Source organism: Haematobia irritans, chromosome 2 (genome assembly GCF_050003625.1).
Source record: "Haematobia irritans isolate KBUSLIRL chromosome 2, ASM5000362v1, whole genome shotgun sequence".
NCBI lineage: Eukaryota > Metazoa > Arthropoda > Insecta > Diptera > Muscidae > Haematobia > Haematobia irritans.
The window spans coordinates 235,917,120-235,941,918 of record NC_134398.1 but is presented as its reverse complement, the minus strand read 5'-3'; the positions used below and the strand labels follow the sequence as shown (position 1 = coordinate 235,941,918).

General features: G+C 32.3%; 3 protein-coding genes across 3 annotated transcripts; all 3 read right to left on the bottom strand.

Moving 5' to 3' along the window:
- Positions 1-6,618: 6,618 nt before the first annotated feature.
- On the bottom strand, positions 6,619-8,046 carry Tbcc (Tubulin-binding cofactor C). Its single transcript, XM_075298004.1, has one exon. It carries the CDS (start codon positions 8,044-8,046, stop codon positions 6,922-6,924), a length of 1,125 nt encoding a protein of 374 aa, XP_075154119.1. The 3' UTR covers positions 6,619-6,921.
- A 40-nt stretch (positions 8,047-8,086) lies between these two features.
- On the bottom strand, positions 8,087-8,320 carry LOC142227441 (uncharacterized). The gene has a single exon (XM_075298007.1). The coding sequence runs from the start codon at positions 8,318-8,320 to the stop codon at positions 8,087-8,089; it is 234 nt and encodes a 77-aa protein (XP_075154122.1).
- On the bottom strand, positions 8,144-9,255 carry LOC142227440 (protein CEBPZOS). Its single transcript, XM_075298006.1, has 2 exons — positions 9,015-9,255; positions 8,144-8,522 (listed from the first exon to the last, which is right to left on the bottom strand). The coding sequence occupies exons 1-2, from the start codon at positions 9,142-9,144 to the stop codon at positions 8,386-8,388; spliced, it is 267 nt and encodes an 88-aa protein (XP_075154121.1). The 5' UTR covers positions 9,145-9,255; the 3' UTR covers positions 8,144-8,385.
- Between the last annotated feature and the right edge of the window lie 15,544 nt (positions 9,256-24,799).

The window sequence follows — 24,799 nt, the reverse complement described above, 5'->3', positions numbered from 1 at the left end:
TCCTGTAGTTTTACTCAAAGGTTTAAAATAATTTAAAGGAGGATTTCTAGGTTCTCAATGGAATTTGTTTTGAAAATTTAGTATGTTATTGAAGACCAACACGCAGTGGTGCCAACTGTTTTGGGCTTAATATCGTCAATTTTTAAAATATTTTTCGTCAAAATCGTCACATAAGGGCTGTTTTCTTTTAACACTGGGTGCAGCATTTGTATGGGCTATCCAGAACATCGCTGCACTGGTGTTCTATCCAGAACATCTCATCAGTGCAAGTCGAGTCGGTGTTACCAGATTGCATTTTGATAAGGTGCCGCTTTTTAGATTCACAATAGCAGTTTATTGTGACTAATTTATCGAATATCATGAAATTCAAAGTGATACAGTGTCATGAATAATCGCAGCAGTACATATTTATAACTATTTGAGCATTTCATACATTAAAAATTTAAGATTCCACTTGTTTTCTGTGATTGTTTTTAAACAGCTGATGACAGTGTTGCATATTTTTTGAGATGTCCTGGATAAACGAGTACCCTCCCAATAAACACAGGATGAGCGTTTTTCAAATGCAACAACTTTTCAGTTTGAGGGTAAATATAATTTTCAACATAAATTAAACTTGACTTGAAATAACTCATCTTCAATACATTTTCAAATTGTTTGCGAATTACTTCCAATTTGCCAAAATGTTGACGAAATCTTTGAAAAGGTGTTGAATATAATATGAGAAAACTTTGACAAAACACTACCCTAAAATGCAACGAAAAAACCATGTGGTTTTCAATACTTATTTGTGCAACGAAGTTCGTGGTCAATTGCAAGAAATAAAAAAAATGGAAAATTTTAGACAAATAACCAAATAGTTTATAAAAATAGGTAAGTGAAAATAAAAAAATGAAATAAAACTTTAAGGAAATCACTAAATGTATATCTCTTTGCAGAAAACTAAAATTATGGATTCTACGTTCTTGAAAACATTAAAAAGCTGACCGATGAAAAAATGGTGGACAATTAACTGGAACTGCTTCAAATAGTTTATAATAATTGGTACGTCAATATGAAAACTAAACAACACTTTAGAGAAGTCACTAAATTTAAATCTCTTTGCAGAAAACTAAAACCTTTGGATGCTACATTCTTGCAAACATTAAGAAGCTGACCAATGAAAAATGAGTGGCTTATCGACAAGAAAAAGTTTCCAGAAACATTACAAGTTCAACCAATTAAAATTGTTAAAAACAACAAATTGTTGAAATCAACAACTTCTGGATGAAAATTTGCATCACCTCGTCAGTTTAATTCATATGCTATTAACAGTTTAAAATGGATATTTTGTGAATTCCTTCTGCTGGAAATCAATTCTACAGGTGAGTACTATGTTCGGTTTTTTCACTAAAACACTAAATTAAAAGTACAAAAATATTTATGAAGACTATTATATTTTTGTCAAGTCTTATCAAATAATGGATGGAAAAGATCCAATGAATTGATTGATAATCATTTTATATTTCTAAATTAATTAATTAAGAAAAGTAACCGTGAAAAATAGCTGGTTTTCAGCTTGAAAACTGAACATAGTACTCAGCTTAACACGCGGTCCAGTACGTTCCTAATTTCAAATTGCCCGCATGTTAATAAATTTTAATGCTGTTTTATGACACCAAAAGGAAGGAAATCGAATTATCAATTCAAAAGTGTTTACTAATAATGTTTAAGATATTTAAAGTTTTATTGTTTGTTTTTTTTTTTTTATTCTTATTTGTTGATATGTTTTATGATTATTATTTATAAATTGGTATTGTAGTGTATTATGTAGTGCAGTGTATTATTGTATGTTTTATTTTGATTAAAATGAATAAATTATACAAAATTCATAGAATTTTGGCTTTGACTTTCAATTTGAAGTGGGTATACCATTCAAACAAATTTAGGTTGAGAAGTATTTGCAACGATGTTAATTTTGAATTTGACTCGCATCGAAAATTGTTTGACAAATTATTGAGTAGCGATGCATTTCAATTTGAGAATAACACTTGAAATATTATTGCTAATGTGTTGAATTTCACTGTTGAGGGTTATAGTAAAGAGGTTAATTAATATGCCTTGAGTTCCAGTTAATTGTCCACCATTTTTGCATCGGTCAGCTTTTTATTGTTTTCAAGAACGTAGAATCCATAATTTTAGTTTTAGTTTGCAAAGAGATATACATTTAGTGACTTCCTTAAAGTTTTATTTCATTTTTTCTTACCTATTTTTATAAATTATTTGGTTAATTGTCTAAAATTTTCCATTTTTTTAATTTCTTGCAATTGACCACGAACTTCGTTGCACAAATAAGTATTGAAAACCACATGGTTTTTTCGTTGCAATTTAGGGTAGTGTTTTGTCACAGTTTTCTCATATTATCTTCAACACCTTTTCAAAGATTTCGTCAACATTTTGGCAAATTGGAAGTAATTCGCAAACAATTTGAAGATGTATTGAAGATGAGCTATTTTAAGTCAAGTTGAATTTATGTTGAAAATTATATTTACCCTCAAACTGAAAAGTTATTGCATTTGAAAAACGCTCATCCTGTGTTTATTGGGGTACTGTTAATAATCTAGGAAATAAATCTGTTAGTCTGGCAATACCGTCGAAATTTGCTGTGAATAATTCGGAAAGTTTAAATAATTCCCGACCACTTAATTTCGTCAGTTTGTTTGTGATTAACGGGAATTTATGTAAAAAAATAAAACATTTTGAATAATGCTTTGGAAGCCTCGTTTCATTGCAATTTCTTTTAAAATCCAGGGGGCTAATCACGGCATTCGATATCGAATTAATAATCGCATCGAAAAAAAATTGCCGATACTATTAAAAGTTTGGATCACAGCATTCGATCGAAATTTGATGCAGTTTCTCTAACATTGCCAACAGCACCAAACGAAGTAGAACAAAATGAAATGACTAAATTAAGTTAGCGCCACAAAGTAGAATGTAGAAAAAATATGTTCTGAAGTGAATTGTATTGCATTATATAAGATATGGACCCATATCTTTTTTTACATTCCTCCTTCCGAATTGGAGGATAAGATAAATATAAAATAATACGGCGACAAATAATGGATAAGAGTACCCATTGTCTGGTGTAAGTACATGGGTTTGAAATTGTGGGCACTGTTAGAAAGTCACCTTTTTGCAGGCTCAATGGACGATTTCCTCCTTCGACAAAGGAGGCGTTCAATTGTTACTTGGAGGTAACAATTGTGGCATGTCAACGCCACTTCTATCGATATGCAATTGTCTGCCGACTTTAAACTTTTGGCCAGTGGAAGCTTTCATCATTCACTATTCTTACAAGGTTGTCCAGAAGCATTATGTTGTCATGGAATGGTACGGTAATTGGTTGACTACAATTTCTTGCATATCTCTCTTGTCTGTGCACTTTTATATTGTTCTTTGCCAAGTTATGATGCTCGCTCCCGAACACGACTATGACCAATTTTTGTTTAACTTTTATTGGAGTTGCATCAGTCCTAACTATTCAAAATATGTTTATTATATTTAAATTTACTACAAATTAGCAACAATTCGAGGTAAAACTAAGATATTTACTACACTTTTCAGGTGAGTATTCAGTTCGAGTTTAAGGTGGTTATTAAGTTCGAGTTTAGCCGCTAAAATCGCTAAAGTGAAAACTAAATCAGTAAGAAAAATGCATGAAAGTATACATATTTGTTGCAAATTTTATTTTAACTTGATGGGGAAAAGCCCAAAGCAAATTTTCACAAAGTTTGTATTCTTAAAATGGATTATTAGAGAAAAGTAATCGTGAAAAAATTACGTTTTTAAGGTGAGTATTACGTTCGAGTTTAGCCGCTAAAATCGCTAAAGTGAAAACTAAATCAGTAAGAAAAATGCATGAAATTATACATATTTGTTGCAAATTTTATTATAACTTGATGGGGAAAAGCCCAAAGCAAATTTTCACAAAGTTTGTGTTCCTTAAAATGGATTATTAAAGAAAAGTAATTGTGAAAAAATGACGTTTTTAGCGGCTAAACTCGAACTTAATACCCACCTTTAGCGGCTAAACTCGAAATTATTACTCACCTTTAGCCGCTAAAAACGTCGTTTCTTTTACGATTAATTTTCTTTAATAATCCATTTTAAGGAATATAAACTTTGTGAAAATTTTCTTTTGGATATTTCCCATCAAGTTATAAATAAATCTGCAACAAATATGTATAATTTTATGACGTTTTTTACTGATTTAGTTTTCACTTTAAGGTGGGTATTAAGTTTGAGTTTAGCCGCTAAAAACGTCATTTTTTCACGATTACTTTTCTTTAATAATCCATTTTAAGGAATACAAACTTTGTTAAAATTTGCTTTGGGCTTTTCCCCATCAAGTTATAATAAAATTTGCAACAAATACGTATAATTTCATGCCTTTTTTACTGATTTAGTTTTCATTTTAACGGCTAAAGGTGAATACTATGTTCGGTTTTTTCACCAAAACACTAAATTAAAAGTCCAAAAATAGTTATGAAGACTATTATATTTTTATCAAGTCTTATCAAATAATGGATGGAAAAGATCCAATGAATTAAAATTTTAATTTTTTCATGATTACTTTTTTTCTTAAGGTGGGTATTAAGATCGAGTTTAGCCGCTAAAAACGTAATTTTTTCACGATTAGTTTTCTTTAATAATCCATTTTAAGGAATACAAACTTTGTGAAAATTTGCTTTGGGCTTTTCCCCATCAAGTTATAAAAAAAGTTGCAACAAATATGTATAATTTCATGCATTTTTCTTACTGATTTAGTTTTCACTTTGGCGATTTTAGCGGCTAAACTCGAACTTAATACTCACCTTAAAGGTGGGTATTCATCTTTCACAAAGTTTGTATTCCTTAAAGTGGATTATTAAAGAAAAGTAGTCGTGATTTTGACGATTTTGCTCGATATCGACTCCCGTGATCCCAGATATTAAGATTTCGAAAAATTCTCGATATCGAATGCCGTGATTAGACCCCAGGACTCACATACACTCACGAAATAAAAAATCCGTAGTCTCGCACGGAAACTTTAATAGAAATGTCGTGATTCACGAAACCTCTGGAGACTCGCATACATTCTAGTGACACACAAAAATGACCTTACTCAAGAAGATGATCAGGTATGTTACGTTTAAATTTTATTTTTACAATTACATTTATTGAATAACACCCGCACAACAAGGACATAAAATTCTTAGAATTTCACTACGGGAGAGAATATCATATATTTTTTCAAAATCGTATAACTAACTAAAACCACATAACTATAAAATCTTATATTTGATAGTGCGTAGATGCCAATAAGAGTTCAAAAAAAAAACACCGACGAAAATAATGTAGTTGTTATTAGATATTTGATCAATCAATTAGACTATTCCATTGTCACACTATAGGTGGAAAATTTTTCCCTTATCAATGAGTGTTGCTCGATTCTATGTTTAGATCAACGACAGGGGACTTCCTTTTCTAGCCGATTCTGAACGGCGTTTTTGAACACCCATAAATATACCCAGCATTACTGATAGTGAATAATCTGACACTGATAAACTTTTTGATTTCCGGTCGAACTGAGAACACACAAACACCTTTGTAGGCAAGACAGACGTGCATTATTATAAGAAGACAATGTTATTTGTTGGATTCTCCTTTGTGTTATCAGCTGTAATAAAAATTTTGTTTATCACCATCGGTGCGGGCCGCCAGTCCAATAATCTAATTTTTGGGTGCATTTTTTTTTTAAACAGCCCGTGTATGTGTACATAATACCCTAGACATCGGATAACATATACAGGAGATACGGACGGATTTGGCGGACTGCGCCCATCCAATAGCTTTTTCCGTGTGCGTTCGTCGCCATTGAGTGGAGGTGTGCACCACGTTACTTTTAGCCGCTGACAAATCGAAAATGAATCTGTAAAAGCAGAATAAAATTATAACTTTTTTTGCCAATTTTATTATAACTTTATGGGGACAAGGCAACAATTGAGAGTTTAGGATTCTCCCCTGCTTTTTAAGCTGTAATAAAAAAGTTGTTCAACATCTTGATGATGATTGGTGATTTAAAATTGTTGAATACGGCTTCTTTATTTGTAATTGATAGTATTTCTCTTTCTGTTACTAGAAAGTTCTCAAAGTTTGCTTTATGTTTTTCCTATGAAAAAAACAGATAGTAGTAACTTCCAATATAGGGTAGTCCCTGAAAGCCTTTTGGTAATTTTTCAATTTACGTCTTTGAATTGGAAACGAAATGAAATCGAACAATTTCTAAAGTGACCTGTAACAGACGAAATTGCACTAAATACGAAAATAAACGATGAACAAGCGCAAGTGTGTCGAGGCTCATAAAATGTTCACAAAACCAGGATTAATGCCTTAAACTGTTCGGTGAGCTGATTCTACATTATGCTTCCAATAACTGATGAGATTGAAGCAATTAACCATTCTCTCAGGTGGGTAACACCTGAGAGAAGTACAGCTTAAGTGATTCATTTGATGATATTATGAATTCGATATAACAAACACAATATTCGCAGAACAAATCCGTAATTTTTATATGATATTCAAAACATTCATAAATTCCGTAAGTAATTGCATTCTATTTGTTTTATTTAAATTGTGTATTGCAAAATATTATGATTAGTATTTGTAGGGGAAAAATGTATTTAAAACTAAATATGGTTAGATCCATTAATTTTCCAGATATACAACTATATGTTATTATAATTGGCAATAAACACATGTAGATGAATTCTAAAAAGATACAAGATGCTGGGACTTATCAAAGCAATATATGCTTCCGACAAGAACCAATATTATAATAATCTTTCTTATATATTTGGAGAAAAGCTTGACTCGGTGTTGCTTTGCATAATCCGAGGACTATAAGGATGAATTGTCAGAGTTTCTCGAAAGGAATTCTTGTCTCTTTTCTATCCAATTGGTAGGAGAGTCTTTGACCAAATGCCAATTGGGTGAGGGTACATCTGGAGACAACCAATTAAAGTCGGCAACGTCCTTGTAGTTGTTAATTTCCCTACTGAGGTTTGATGTTTCGAAATCGTCTTCTATATTAGAGTAAGCATAATTGTAAGGTGCTATTTCAATTTGCTTACAATCCTCAATAATGGCACGACAGGTGACATGCAAATATATTTGGCATTGAGCAGAGGAGTGTAATCTCATTTGCTGACAAGCAGCACCGAGCGAGCATTTGTTACAAAAATCTGCAAAGAGTGAACGGGCAACTGGGCCACAGAGGAATGTACAGTCAGAGCAATGGGAAATCTGCACCGACCCTGCTGGTCCCTGTAATTCGACAAAACAATTTTGTAAATTTGCAATGGTTATGTCCTTACTATGCACTTCATCTCCTTGTAGACAAATATACTCGTTGCTTCTATTACAAAGGGTCCAGTTAATTTTGCTGCTTGCCACAGCATTTGGAATTTCAGCACCTTCCGTCCCATCAATATTGTCGCCCTTTGCCAATTTGGGGTTTAGTGATGGTCTAGGTGTTACTTTTCGACCACTAAATCCGAATTTCTTCTTTGGCATAAGTTTAAGTTTGGCTTCTTCGCAGGTTTGCATTAAGTCATTAACTATACTCTGACAAGCTTTGATTTTGAAGTCTGTTAAAAACATCGTCGAATTAGTAAGATATCTTTGCAGTTCTTGGATTTCTATAGCAATTTCTGTAAAGTGGCGAGCAAGATCTAAGCTTGTACCTTCCCCAATGGATTTTTTGCATGATATTTCACTTAGGTTATTGACGCGGACTTCAATATCTCTGACTTTGTCCGCAAAAGCTTGAGAGAAATAGTCCGCTCCCTCACTATCTTGTGTCTCTTTATGCCTTTGCTCCAGTTTTACATCCAAATAGTTTTGTCTTTCCTTATTGCGTTTATTTAAACGTTCCATTACCTGGTCTTTTTTGATCGAAGCAATTCCATCACCATCGCCAACATCATCATCCAAATGTTTCGTCGAAAACCGCGTGCTATTCATTTTTGCTTCTCTAAAACTTGTGTAGAATATAAATAAACTTCTACTCTTCTTTCTTTTTTAGATATATCGGGGTCGTGTCGGAGACGCTCGATTGCAATTTCTGTAGGAACTGAATTTTCTTTTGTTCGTCCTCACTAAGATGAACTCGAGCTGTAGTTGATCGTATTTTTGCAATTTTTTCTTCCGATGGCTCAGTTAAGCGCAATAGACCATAACCAATGCCGCCAAATGCTACCAACCATATTAAGGACTTAACGTAGGGATTTGAAGCCATTTACTTGTTACTAATACCTTTTAATGAGTTTCTTGTTGGGTGAGTGTTTGGTATAGCGTATTACTTTAGTTTTCCTTTTTTTGTTGGGTGCGCCAAATTGTGGAATCTATTTCTCGTAAGTTGCTATTTCCTAACACTTCTCCAAGTTTATAATAATAGTCCAAGACGAACGGATAGTTTTGGTTGACGTATTGGCGAAATTCTGAAAGCAAAATTTTTCAATAAGATTGCGATAAAATATTTGTAATAGCGTTGTTTAGTTTGTATGCTAAAACGAGAAATGATTTTTTAAATGTTAATAGCTAACTACGATGTTTTCATGCATAATCCTCCCACATTTGCATTATGCACGAAAACATCGTAGTTAGCTATTAAAATTTAAAAAACCATTTCTTTTCTTTGGAGCCTGTTTTTAAAGTCAATTACTATCCCAATAATAAAGTGTTTACTCCTTTTCTTACTTGTTCTTCCGGCAGATGTGCCAGTTGTACAAACAAAACCATATTTGTGAGTCATCACTTGTCACCACCAGCAGAGTAAGATTTTGCTATATTGCGTTGTTGGCTTCGCAAGTTTGATATGAATGTTATTGGTATTCTTATTGTTATACTTGTCTTTTTATGATACTCCGATTCCCGAAATTAACCAAAGAAGTACAACGTAATGTATTTTTATTATATAAATGGTCACCTACCTCGATTTGTATTCATGCGGTAATAAACAGCATACGATGCTGCAAAACAAACAGCTTCAACTACAAAAAGAGTCTTGGCGCTGCCTTTGACAAATTTCCAGAATACACTTTTAGGAGTTTTAGGCAACATTACACATAACACGTTCTCAGAAAATGCAGTATTTTTCTTTGCTTCTCGCTTCGTAGAGACTCATGGACTTAAGTTTTTGTTCCAAGTTATTTCACAGACCCGTACTGTCAACTTTTGTTGACATCTACATTCTGAATTAGTGAAAGACGTATCGTAATGACGAATCAGCTGTTACACATATATATATGCGGTGCGATTAGTCCTAATTAGTGAGAGGTTCACATTTAATTGCGTCACCTATGAGTGATTGTGAAGTGGATAATTCATCCGAGGAGCGTCGATATGAAACAAATAAGACTATAATACTCAGCCAAGTTAAGAATGGAAGTCAGTCTTCTCTTCGCAAGCTATTAACAAAAACAGTTCATGATGCAGTTTGAAAACTGATGTGCGTGGTATTTTGGGACAGAAACACGTTATCATTTATTTATTTATTTACATCTACCGAGCTATGCTCTTGAAGATTACATTAAATTTTCATAATAATGTTGAAATATGATTTATACATTGCAAACAAATTATACAAAATTTACGTTATCATTATCAAACAAAATTCTAAGCATTCTCTTGAAAATGTGTCGTTCTGTGTGATAACCTATTCGGTTTGTAATGGAATTAAATAAATTGAGGCATCGTGTTAAGGATTCATTGGAATGGAATGGAATCGGGCAGCACTCAGTGATAAGAGAGAATTTCACCAATGTGGTATCACAATGGACTGAATAGTCTAAGTGAGCCTTATACATCGGGCTGCCACCTAACCAAACCTAAGGGTTCATTTATCCCGTAGCTTGTTCTATGAAAAGGAATATTAAATAAATGATGTTCCCTTAAAATCGATAAGGAACGTTGAATGGCAAGAAAGACAATAATTCTGGGCAATATATATTTGTATCCATAAGATCTTTTATAAAAACAATACCTTGGAGCTTTCTCCTAAAATGAAGTTGCTGAATGCCATGAATTCTACATTGTTCTATATATGATTGCATACGTATAATGCTATGTTCCCACTGACTCGTTTTCCTCATTCGTTTTTCCAAAACATTTCACCGTTCACACCGAGTTGAGATGTTTTAGTTTGACACTTACCATGGAAACTAGAAATTCACATTTATTCGAAATTCACATATATACAACCTATGTCCAATAATTATCGCGAGCGCAAAGGGAAAACAATTTTATGTTATTTTCACATGTCCATGTTCTTAAAAGCCTTTGTTTATTCTTTTTTTCTATGAAAATTATATCAATATTTTGACATATATTTTGAATAGGGTATGTTATTCGGGGTATATTCCAAATTAGGTGGGTTCACATTCTAAAATTGACGTGTTTTGGAGGAAAACTTGTGTTTTCAACTTGTTTTTTAGTATGGCGAAAACGACTCGTTTTGAAGAGCTTATAAAGGGAAAACATTTCCAACCCCAAAACATGCTTGGTGAGAACACCGTAATACATTTGCCAACCTTTACAAAATGTATGACGTTATCCAAGATAATAAATTTGAATGAATACTTAACTTTTGAAGTTTAGCAATTAATATATTATGTGGCAATTTATCAAATGCCTTGCTAAAATCTGTGTATAGAACGTCTACCTGTTTCCTCCTCTCCCCAGGGAGTTAGTACAAAAATTAAGATACTGAAGTCATCTTCGAATAATTCTCCAGCTATGAATGCGGTAATTGATTTTATACTACGTTCGCACTAGACACTATTTAGAACCAAAATCTCTTTACAAGTGTTCGGACTGGCAAAATAACTAGATTTCGTAGATTTGAGGATTTAACTGCTGTTTGTAAATATATCAATACAAACACAACCCCATATGTGCACACGCACGCACACATTCATCTAGAAGTAAAATCGGGGCAGGGTTGCAAAAAGCGCATTTTTAGTACTAAAATCACAGTTGTACAAGGCAGTATAGACGATTTCGAAAGTGATTTTGTTGAAATCCTCTACGAGCCAGCTGATATTTGCCTATCTCTACTGAGATCTAGGAGGATTCCCTGCCACCATTTCAAAGTTCCATTTCATCCTCATCGCTACCACAGACTCGTAAGTGACACTGCAACAATCACCAACTGTGATGGGGAAGCGTATGAAATGTACATGAAAGTATTTTGCCATCACTAACATGTTGTTACAAGAGCCATTTTACACCCAAAAAATGTGAACCCACAGTGGAAGAAAATGTAGGTTTATTTTAGAAAATTTTAACTAAAATAGTTTTCTAATTGCAACTTGTTACAAATAAGTTAATACTTTTTGTCAAATTGAAGAAAATTTATTAAAAATAATTAATTTTATTCTCTTGTTTAACAAAATTTCATATGTCGAAAGAAAAAATTGGATTTAAAAATAAAAATTTAAGCAAACTTCTGCCATTTTAGGAAAATATGAACTATTTTATTTTTTAGTAAAATTGTGCACTATATTTGTATACAACTTTTTTCTTATTTGTAGTTCACGTCATTAAAGTTAGCAAAGAATTATTCAAATAAGGAACATTTACTCATATTGTGCAAAATTTAACTAAAATCAACTAATCTTCATGAACTAAAATAAAGTTCAGTTGGCATTAGAGTCCCTTTTTTTCTGGGTGTATATTTTATAAAACACCAAGCGCAACTAGCTTCTTATAATTTATTTAAATACAATCGATAATGAAGTGCTGAAAACATAGTTGTTTCGCTTAAAGGCCGGTACTCTATTTGTTGGTGCGAAAAAAGTCCCCCTCAATCATTGTTTCGCGTTGAATAATGATAGTGTTGACAATACATTTTGAAGGAAAAAACAGCCATTTTGGAACATTTTCGCGTTTATTTCATCGAAATGTACTGACAACATCGCAAAATGTCACGAAATGATTACATATGCAACTAGTGGTTCGATTTACACACATACATACATAATAATTAAATTGAAAAAGAAGAATCAGAAGTTATTTTACAAATAACTTTGGATTTAAAAAAATCTAATTTGCTGCATTTTATTTTTTGGAACATAGCAATTAATTCTTGTGATTCCATTCATTTCTACTCAGGTACTATACATGTTGGTTGAACTGCTAATACTTGTTTTGCAACATCAATTGCTGTGCCTCCTTTTGTTCAAAATTATGTTTTGTGTTTATTATTATAAATTATGTTTTGTGTTTATTATTATTATTATAAACTCGAACTAATGCCCACCTTAAGGTAAGTACTACGTTCGCTTTTCGCGTTGAAATTTTTGTGGTTACTTTATTAAAACACTTCAATTTAAAGTACAGTGAAACCTCTCAAACTTGGACACTCTGAAAACCGGACATCTCTCAAATGTGGACAATTGTCTGGGGACGTTTGCTATATTAACACATTAAAATTAACCTCTCATAAGTGGACACCTCCCAAATATGGACAAAATTTAGGCGACCGTGAGTGTCCACCTTTCAGAGGTTTCACTGTAGATAAATTAACTCAATTGATGCGTAGTTTCTTGTTCCTCTAGATTTCGACAAGACTTTACAGGAATAAGTTTGTTTTCAATTATAATTTTTATTATTTAGGTAAAGGTAATCGAAAAAATATAATGGTTTTCAACTCGAAAATCATAGTACCCACATTAAAACCAAAAATAAGGGAGCAACTCTAGTTGCTACCACAATTTTTTTTAATCAAAAATAAATCAGTAAAAAAAAGTATTCGTTGTAAAGATGAGGGCAATTAATAGGTGTCTTTTTAGATATTATTAATCGAAGAAACGCCACTTTATCAAAATGCAATCTGGAAACACACTAAGTGTACACTGGGTCCTAGGGGTAAAATATGTTTAGCCGTAGTTTTTAATTCGAACATTACTATCATGTACATAGCTTTGTATATGCAAAAGCCTTTAGTTATTTGATTTATACGTTACAAAATCTTACATTTTTAATATATAAAATGTTTCGCAATCAATGCCTTGGATCTTTTTCGTTCATAATTTGGCAAGAATAGGTAAAAATATAATCGTCGTCATATGTATATATTTTTACACTTTTGAGGTGAGTACTATGTTCGGGTTTTTCACCAAAACACTAAATTAAAAGTACAAATATATTTATGAAGGCGATTATATTTGGATCAAGTCTTGCCAAATAATGGATGGAAAAGATTCAAGGAATTGATTGCAAATCATTTTATATATCTAAATTCATTAATTAAAAAAAGTAATCGTGAAAACAAGCTGGTTTTCAGCTTGAAAACTAAATATATTACTCTGCTTTTATTTCATAAGTGTTTAGGTGGAAAACCCGAACAGAGTACTCACCTTTAATCTGGCGTAATAGTAATTTTTATATAATCATATTCTGCTTTTACTGATTATTTTTTTAATTTTAGCGACTAAAATCGAACTTAGTAACCGCATTTAGGGAAAATATATATACCTTTGTCCCGGGCTCCACTTCCAAAAAGGATCTAGCTTATGCTAATCTTAGTACGGTTTTTTGATAGTCTCGCTATAAATTATTATGTTCGTATAATTTTATTAATCACGCCAACTTTTTTTCATTAAAATTTTTGAATCAAACATTTCAAAATGTCCTGGGATAAGAAAAGATTGATTGCAAGGATTACTCGTGGTCTTTGCTGTTTTTTGTGTGGTTAACCCATCAACCTAAACATTTTCAGATGGTAATATGGCCTTGTTGAATACTGCTTCGCTATTGGATCCTTCTGTATCACAGGGTGATTCCGTCTTGTTGACGACTAGTAGTTATTGGTCGACGAATTCGCCAACTGGATTTCGCGTGAGTTTCCCTTGGATGATGAAGCTGAGTCTCCTTCTTATCCTACTTTATATGGTGATTCCTTATATTCCGGAGACCCTTGGGGCATAATTGTAGCTGGTGGGTTATTCATTTCCTGTGGGTTTCCTTCTCTTTTACAGTCGCTTCTTATGCCAGCTTGTTAAATCTGATTTCCTCTGCCAGATGATGGCCGATTATTGTTCTCTCCCAAAATAAAAGAAACCCTCCGAAGATTTCAAGATTACCTTTCTTTAATAATCCATTTCAAAGAATAATAACTTTATGAATAGTTGCTTTGTGCTATTCCTCATCAATCTGTAATAAAATGTGCATCAAAGAAGTATAATTTTATTCAGTTTTTGCTGATTGGTTTTTGATTTTAGCGGCTAAACTCGAACTTAGTACCCACCATAAAGAAAAAACGTACAACGATTTTCATATACGTATGATGCGTGTTTTGGGCGTGAGGAAGATCTTAACATTGTGTCGCTTTTCCTATGTTCGGGAAATTTATCCAATGTTGTTAGTCGTTTTATGTCGGCAGTCACACTGAAAAAAATATTTACGTGATATTAAACATTACGCAACCTAATTTTTAGGATGCGAGATTTACAAAGTATTAAGGACAAATTTCTTTAAAATAATGAAATTTTAATTAAATTAAAGTATATAATCTTTACTTCATCAAATTTAGGACACTAGTTTTGTAAATTTACGTCCCTTCGTTAAAGTCGCATGTCTTTGAACACATTTTTGAATTAAAGAAATTGTCCTTAAATTAACTGAAATATTGTAATTTTAGATTTAAGATAAAAACGCTTGAAATATAGGCTAAGACTTATTTTGAGGATTTAGCATCTTTGAATTAATTTGGATTTTTAAATTGGCATTTGTTTGTACGTCAGTACCTTTATTAATAAACCTCGAAAAGGGAATGAAAATTTGATAAATGAGATCCATATCCTAATTTTAAATTTATTTCCTAGATTTAAAGCCAGATAGGTCGCTAAAAATGTCTTTATTTTAAAGAATCAATACCAAAATCCTTAAGGGAAGGTCAAAATCTTTGGATCCAAGTAAACTTTTTTTGAGTGGATTTTTTGCATTTCCAAGCTCTTGTATGACCTGTCTTATTTCCTTTAGGTGTGGTCTTGTACATTTTCTCATCCTGTGTACTATTGGATTCTTCTGGTGTATTCTATTCGTCTTTGGGTTTTGTGATAAGCCCCAGTGTGGATTCCTGTTGTGTCTCGTCAGGTTCTGGGCTTTCTTGCAGCTTTTCCATTTACGCTTGTTTTGTCATTGTTAGATCTATAGGTCTCAAGTCCCAATTTACCTCTAACAATAATATGTGTGACAATATTTTTAACACTGACTAACCAATGGAAACAATTCGATTTTTAAGGTTTTTCATCGTGTTAAAAGTCTTAACCTCACATATTCGCAACGTTAAGGCCTTTATTAAGTATGCATTATCACGCTAAAATTGCAATTTTCAAAGTTACTTGTTTTGCTTTGAATCATTTCCATCAATTAAAAAAAAATCCTAAAAAGTCATAATTTGATTCTGCTTTTACAGATTTATTTTCAATTTTAGCTGCTAAACTCGAACTTAATACCCACGTTTAAGGTAAATCTTAAAAAATAACCGAATTTAAGAATGGTTTGAAAACTAAGCCGGATTTTAAAAAACAATACGCATTTCATATCAAAATGCGGTGTAAATAATAACATACAAAGTTCATTGGAATCAAGAAAATAAATATCGTTATACTTTTTTCAAATTTATTTATTATTTTTCCTATCTACTTTATTATTTTTCCTATCTAATGGTTTACCTTTCCCACACTTAAAAAAGTTTACTTGCACTGAAAAAATATGGTCGTGAGGCCAAAGATTTCATGTCTTTAAAATACGAATGCATATTTTGCTTAGTGTAGAAGACGCATTTCTCTAATATAAAGTTTTTTCCTTGTCCAAAAGTCGATAAACTTTTCAATGAAGTCGTATTGTCCTTATAATTAAGTGATTTGACTTAAAAATGGGTATCATTACATGAAAGAAAATATGTTTGGGCTAAGGTCAACTTTAATAATTCAGAAAAAAATCTTTAAATTTAATGAAATTGTCGTTAAATTTGTTGTTATTTCGCATCTTTTTCCTATCTACTTTATTATTTTTCCTATCTAATGGTTTACCTTTCCCACACTTAAAAAAGTTTACTTGCACTGAAAAAAATATTGTCGTGAGGCCAAAGATTTCATGTCTTTAAAATACGAAGGCATATTTTGCATAGTGTAGAAGACGCATTTCTCTAATATAAAGTTTTTTCTTGTCCAAAAGTCGATAAACTTTTCAATGAAGTCGTATTGTCCTTATAATTAAGTGATTTGACTTAAAAATGGGTATCATTACATGAAAGAAAATATGTTTGGGCTAAGGTCAACTTTAATAATTCAGAAAAAATCTTTAAATTTAATGAAATTGTCGTTAAATTTGTTGTTATTTCGCATCTTGACTACAAAGCAAAAAATCGTTCAAATATAGGACACGTTTTTCAACACTTTATTTTAACGACGTTTTTTACTTGAAAAATAGCATAATTTCTACTGGAAGTCGAGTTTTAATTTGGAAAATAAAGTTGTCGTTAACTCGCTTTTAAAGGTCTTTGATAGCATATGAAGAAAAAAGCGAAAAATTAAAATTTGCTTCCTAGAAGCAAGTACACAAAACCCAAATTTAAAAGAGAATTGTGTCTTAAAAGTATCCTTACTTGTATTCTCCGCTTCTTTGTCAATAGTGTCAGTGTCAATACAAAGTAAATGCATATTTTAGGGACCTATATAGCATTAAAAATAGGATCAATAAAATTAAACTTAGGATACAGGTCTTATTTATGGAATTTGCTTTCTCTTATTGCGATATATTAATAACGCTATTCACGTACAAACAAATGGAAAGGAAACTTTCTCCAAACAAAATAATTCCATGAACTAAAATAAGGTTAAATTGGCTTTTGTGAAATAGAGAGTTCACTGTTTTGAGTGTATAGTCCCAACATATTCTGCTTCAAGCATATTTTTTTTAGAATTTGTTCAAACAAAAACTTAAACATATTTTTGGAAGGCCCCAATAAGGCTCCCAATTCCAGTTTCTAAACATTGAAAGGCCCCCAAATTCAGTTTCTAAACATTTGTCTGCTTCCAGCAAAATGTCTCATATACTATATTTATACAAATAAAAACATATATTTGCAATTTTTTGATTATATTACACCCAAAAGTTTCTTTATATACAAAATATGTAATGATCCATCCAGACTATAAGTTTATCCGGACGACAGTGTTCGTATCGCACATATGCCAAATGTTGGCTACACTATAAGTTATGCTCGAAGACGTAATCAATATTGATGCTTGTTTATGGGATCGATAACACATTTATCGATTATTTATTCATCGTCGACAATTCGTATCGATTGGCCACACTGTAAAGCGGACCTTACAAAGTCGGATAAACACTACGACAGAGGTTCGTCTATTTTTTGTGTCCCTGCCAGCATTTCAAAGTTCCATTTCATCCTCATAACTACCACAGACTCGTAAGTGACACTGCAACAATCGCCAACTGTGATAGGGGAAGCGTATGAAATATACATGAAAGTATTTTGCCATCACTATTGTTACAAGATCCACTTTATATTTTGTGAAACACCAAGCGCATCTAGCTTCTTATAATTTATTTAATTAAAGTCGATAATGAAATGCTGAAAACATAGTTATTTCGCTTAAAATTGTAAAAGGTTTATTGGTGAACATTTTTTGACTTTCCAAATAGAATAAAGTGATTGTTTTTCAGATATTTTACAGACACGCTGCCTCCATCGAGAATAAAAACACTGGCTGATAGCTGCAACATTTAACTTGCCACTTGTAAATCAACATCATTCTATTATTAATGAAAAAATTATGTTAAATGTTTTGTGATAGTGGTATAAATTTTAGATTTGTAAGAATTTATAAAGGTTTAATCAAATTAATAAACATCTGAGCAATCGTGTTTTACTTGACCACAATTATTCTTTTACAACTATCTTAAAATACACTTTTTGTGATTGTTTGAAGGGGCTCTTATTGGCGTCGTTCTAAATTTATTAAAAAAGGCACCTAATAATTGCACTTATGCGATACTTTTTTGTAGTAACTTGGCGTGGTACAACTTCTCAATAGTGACGGCGCTTTTCGGACGAGTTTTGGATGTCGTATACAATTGTTTTCGACGTGGTGGGGATTCTCAGAAGCGCCGTCAAATTCAAAAAATGTTGGCAGGGGTGTTCGTTCAAGTTTTGCCCTTATGCTTAGTACCATGGCTGAAAAAGGAGGTTGAATCACGATAACAAAAACAACAAATTTCAATATGTTGTTTACAATTTTAAGAAGTCAAAATCAGCTGATAGAAGAATCGTATGGCATTGGTAAAAGTGGCAATTATTTATTCTTTCATTTGTCCTGAAAAAATAATTAAAATCCAGAGAAAAATAAAGGTTCAAATTTAATTGCGTCACCTATGAGTGATTGTGAAGTGGATAATTCATCCGAGGAACGCCGATATGAGACAAATAAGACTATAATACCCACCAAAGTTAAGAATGGAAGTCAGTCAAATGGATCTTCGCCATCTATTAACAAAAACAGTTTATGATGCAGTTTAAAATCTTATGTGCGTGGTATTTTGGGTCTGGAATATCTTATCAAGATACTCAAGTCATCTTTGAACAATTCTCCAGCTATGAATGCGCGAGTTTGTTTGAGATGCATTTGCTATGCAGTGTCATTTAGAGAGCTGCAATCACCATAAACATATGATTTTGACATCTTAAAATTTTGTCGAAATAAAAAAATTGTAATCTTGTTCAGCCATGCTTAGTACTAAGTTCGTTTCTGACAAAAACGAATGTCTTCATCTATCTATGTAAATAGGATCTCAAACCCAGGGATTTTAACTCATTTATGCGAAATAATATGCCTGCCTATTTTTTCGGGCGAAAAATTCAGGGTTGTATAAATATTTGTTGGAAAATGCTCACAACGAAGATTTCGCATTTATTTCGCGATAACGTTCTTAGTACTAGGCTTTAGACTGCACGAACAAATATTATGACAACATGAAAAAAATAAAAAGAAGCATAAACATAAACAAAGAAGATGTACAAAAAGTTATGGATGAAGCCATTTTCTACTAAAAAAAATGGAAGAAAACAATAAAAATCCGGGTTTTTGTGGCAAAACAATGATTCCGGCAGTAATCTAAATTTCATAAATTACAAATTACTTGATGAATTTCAAATTACTTCTCGCCTGGTTTTCCATTGAATGGAAGTGGAATTTTTCTACGTTTTTGCCACAATTCTCCTTGAGATTTATATATTTCTTAAATTTTCTACCAGAATTTGCGGTCCCTCTAATTTCATTGCAGAAATGCCTGTTTTTATTGTGAAAATAAATTTGTTTTTATGTTTGGCGAACATCCCCTTACCGTATAAGGTCCCCTTAAGATTCTTTTCAAACACAGACATTCCGTCCGGAATGACTTATAGCCTGGACGGCGCAAAAGTCGATAAATAATCACATGATAAAACTACTAAAGGTACTATATCACAGTCAGCTGTTCACAGCTGAGTACAACCAATTGTCAAAAACATGCCTTGTTACTATTGGTTACATTTTACATTCCACAGGGTACACAGGTTACTATTGGTAATGAACATTAAAATTTATGCCATTATCCCAGCAAAAAAAAATTGGAAGTTCTTCTAAAGGCACAACTTTAAATGCACTTCCAAAAATGTTCTTCCAGAGATGTATTATTTTAACTACTCAGGAAGTTCTTTTAATTCAATTTTTTATAACTCGCTTTTTTCATATTTTTAAAAAGTAATTTTAACTTTTCTGTTTCAAATAGGTTAGGAGCATAGGAAGTATTAATAAAATGGTGCAAATTATTTAAATTTTGTCGAAAACATTGCTAAATCCATTCTAGAAAAATTGTGCATTTTTGAAAATATTTGAGGTCACGCGCTGCAGACAAGCGTTAGAATGCATTAAAAATCATAAAAAAAGTTTAAAGAGCATTTATTTATCAAAATATCACAAAATTTTTCAAATCATATCCAAAACACTAAATTCGGATCACACCTTAAGAAGCGATGCATAGTCAGTGCAACGGTGAAATGGTGGACATCCGTCCTATGACATGCCCATGTTAAATTCATCGCTTCTGCGCCAATTTTGCAACACTTCCGGATCCAAAAAGAACATTTCCAGTACTTTTTTGGTGACGCTTTTTTGCTGGGTATCTTTTGCTTACTAACATTAAATTTGTAAACAAAACTGACATTTGGGTGTACTTGAATTTTGTTGTTTTTATTTTTTTGTAATACAAGTACCAGGGAATTATTTTATCATACAGTAATCATGAACGTTTACTCAGTAATCTACACTTTTATATATATTCCTTCGCTATCTATCTTCGTCCTCATCTATCTTTTTTGACGTTTGTAATATGATATATGTTTATACGAAATTTATAAATTATTATAAATTAATACATGTTTTCATCCAGAGACATATTTAAGAAAATGTAATGCCCTAAACAGAATATGTTCTAACATATTATGTATATGCTTGCACTCAAAAATAATGTGCTAAAATTTTGAGTTCTGAACATATAATTTTTACACCGAAATGCAAATATGAAACACAGGCTGTTTGAAGAAACTCCCCTTTAATTAAAATTTCATTATATATAAAAAAATGTCCTTAATATTGCATACATCTTTCATATTAGAATAGATTTAAATGAAATTCATTTCACTTTTTCTTGTATTGCTAATGCGGCATTTGGACATATCAATTATTTGGGCATTGTTCTGGATCATTGTGTTCCATAGCAAAAATGTTTATTTAATTTCATTTATTCCAATGCAAATCGAAAACAATAAAGACAATGAAGTAAGACAATAGAGCAACCACATATATCGAGTTTAAATTGAACATGCATACAAAGGCGAACTCCGATTTCCAAGCTAAATAATGCAGATGCGTGTGGGACATGCAGTTCACATTTTTATGAGCACACGTGTATTATGAAGCCTTATGTAGATCCTTAATTTGCGTACAATTGTTTCCCGTGTATGTGTCCGCAAACGTTTGATGAAAGAACGTGGTAGGTGTATTTTATGGGTTACTATCTTCTCACTCCATTCAAAGTTAGATCTTAATCGCAATACATTGAAAATTGGCATAAATGTGCAAATTTGAAGAAGCCAAAATTTCAGATAAGCCACCACAGCAAGCGCTGTCGAACGATGGGGTGGTTATCCATTTTTTTTGAGTCTTTTTTGGATGGTTGGCCAGGAAAACAATGAATGTGGCATACACATTCATTTGATCTAACAATGTGTCATATCATTGCTACTTGAAACAGTTGGGAGGCTATGTGGAAATGCGAAAAACGCATTATCCCATTTGAGTCTCGATAGTTAGGTAGTTTTATTTTAGGTCTTGGGAGTAAGGGTAGGATTGTTTGGTAGATATTTCGCACTTGGTATAGAATGCCTAAACCCTTTTTTAATCAAAGGAAGTGGAAAATCCTTTTCGCACTTCAAACTATGAACTGGTACTCCACAATGAGCCTCACGTTTTGATTTTTTAGTCTTTATGCTCTCAAACCACCAACAACAACAGCATGATCTAAATAAAAGCAATAATAAATTTTAACATCAATATTTGGAATTCATGAATGTACACATGGCCCGTTTGAATTCCATTGTCTGTTTTTTTTTTATTATTTTTTTAATCATGCAACGGTGTGTCAAGTTCGTTGTACCATAAATTTGAAATTTATGTCTCCGAAAGAAATGGCGGGGTGACCTAATCGTAAATGACCAAATTTCCACAAAAGTCGTCTGGGATAAGAAACTAGAAGCAGGTTTGTTTTTCTGACTGTCATTAATGTTAAAAATATTTGTAACATATAATAGGTATATTAATTTGTTAGAACATATATTTTGCCTGGGACATTATATTATTTTAAACGTGGATGGTCCATTAAGTACCTAGCCTAATCATCTGATGCAAGATCATTACTACCGTGGAGAACATTATTGTAAACGGCCATAGGGAGGGAAAGGTCTTGAAGTTATATTGCAGTAATGATAAGAAAAATCTGATCAACAGCAAATGGTAAAAGTGTTTATAAAAAGAAATAATCCATGCAATAATGAATATTTTTTGTGAACATTTTTTTTAATTATCTAATTATCCAAAAATGAACTGAAATTTAATTATACTTTTTATTAAACCATACTCGTCCTTCCTTTTATTAGATGAATCAATTAAGGACACACATCTCCACAGCCCCTCATTGTTTTCGTCACGATCCTCCTTATACAAATAACAATAATATCCATTGTTATATCTGTTAACTTTCCAATCTTATATGAATTTCTGCTACATAATTTCTAAGTAAATTTTTCATAAATGTATTGAAATGAGTTATGAACAAGTGTCGTAAAGTAGTAGCACAAACATAGTTAATGTTATTAAGGTGTGTTTGAAGAAATTTAGCAGCTGTTATCAAGGCCGTAGCCAGGATTTTAATTCGGGGGGGGGTTCAACTTTAAAAAAAAATATTCATATAATCTCATGTGTAGAAAATTTTATTTATGCATAGGTATGTATACAATATTTTTATACCCACCACCATAGAATGGTGACGGGGTTATAATAAGTTTGTCATTCCGTTTGTAACACATCGAAATATCGATTTCCGACTATATAAAGTATATATATTCTTGATCGGGGAGAAATTCTAAGACGATATAACCATGTCCGTCTGTCTGTCTGGCTGTCTGTCTGTTGTAATCACTCTACAGTCTTCAATAATGAAGCAATCGTACTGACATTTTGCACAAACTCGTCTTTTGTCTGCAGGCAGGTCAAGTTCGAAGATGGGCTATATCGGTCCAGGTTTTGATATAGTCCCCATATAAACCGACCTCCCGATTTGGGGTCTTGGGCTTATAGAAATCGTAGTTTTTATCCAATTTGCCTGAAATTTGAAACCTAGAGGTATTTTATGGCCATGAAGAGGTGTGCAAAAATGGTGATTATCGGTCTATGTTTTGGTATAGCCCCCATATAGACCGATCTCCCGATTTTACTTCTTGGGCTTATAGAAACCGCAGTTTTTATTCAATTTACCTGAAATTGGAAATCTAGAGGTATTGTAGGACCACAAATACGTGTGCCAAAAATTGTGAGTATCGGTCCATATTTTGGTATAGCCCCCATATGGACCGATAGGTATTTTCGGGTCATAAATAGGTGTGCCGAAAACGGTGAGTATCGGTCCATATTTAAGTAAGCCCCCATAAGAACGATCTCCCGATTTAACTCCTTGGGTTTCTAGAAACCGTAGTTTTTATCTGATTTGCTTGAAATTGTAAATATTCTGGCATTTTAGGCTCACAAAAACGTGTATCGGATTAAGTTTTTATCGATCCATTTGGTAATGCCTCCATATAGACCGACTTCACTTCTTGAGGGTGTAGAAGGCGCACTGATCATGAAAATTGCTTGAAACTCAATGTAAAATTTCCAGATTTTACTTCTACAGATTTAAGATTTCAAATCAAGACTTTATTTTATAATTTTCTTGCACACTTACAAGAGATGTTAATGATTCCTTTAAAACTCAAACAAAAATGGTTCTTATAAATCCAGAATCTGATATAGTCCTCATAGGTGAAATCTTTAAATTTATCTTCGGGAAGTGTTCTCAAGTCCTCAAGCCCTCCTGAAATTTCAAAGGAAACCCTAATATTTGGTTCATGGTGGTGGGTATTGAAGATTCGGCCCGGCCGAACTTAGTGCTGTATATACTTGTTATAATATTAAATTGAGCCGACGGGCTTTTTGGGCAGCAAATAAATCAATGACTTCTTCAGTCGGCACATTTATTCGGCGATGAACCGACATTAATGCCAATCCTTTGAGTCTACTCTCGCTAGTCGAATTTCTAAGATACGTCTTTAATCTCTTCATTGTTGAAAATGAACGTTCGGATGAGCACGTAGTAACTGCAGGGATGGAAAATGCAGTACTATAGTACTTTTTTCAAACCTTTTTCACCCCGGTCAGTACCGTAGTACCCCCGCGAATGATTTAGTACCTTTTGTGTAGACATTTTTGAGTCGATATCAGATTTATGGTACAATGGCTTTGACAAAATATTTTAATATTTTGAGAAAGTCTTTATCAACCTTATTTGCTAATAGTCTTTTACAAATATGGCAAAACAGACATGTTCATGTGGGAAGAAAATCTAGATTTTGTAAAAGACATAGTCAAAAACAGGATTTTATTGAACTTCAATAAAGTTTTAGTCGAAAAAAGAATGCGATTCTATATTATCGAAATAGTAGAAATAGTTGTCAACATTTTATTTCTATATAGAATTTTTGCAAAATTTTATTTTTATAGAAAATTTTGTCAAAATTTTATTTCAATTGAAAATTTTGTAAAAATTTTATTTCTATAGGAAATTTTTGCCAAATTTTATTTCTATAGAAAATTTTGTCAAAATTTTATTTTTTTAAAATTCAGTCTCTTGACAATAATCTTCCAGTGAAATTTTTGTTGAAATTTAGTAAAAAGTACCTTTCCGCTCAAAAAATACCTTTTTTGTACTTTCTTAAAAATTATATTTTCCATCCCTGAGTAACTGGCAAAGTGACCAAAATTTTTAAAAGAATATGCACGTTTGGAAAAATCTCTTTATTGCTTCCATCGCTGAATTAGGCAGTTTCTTTTCG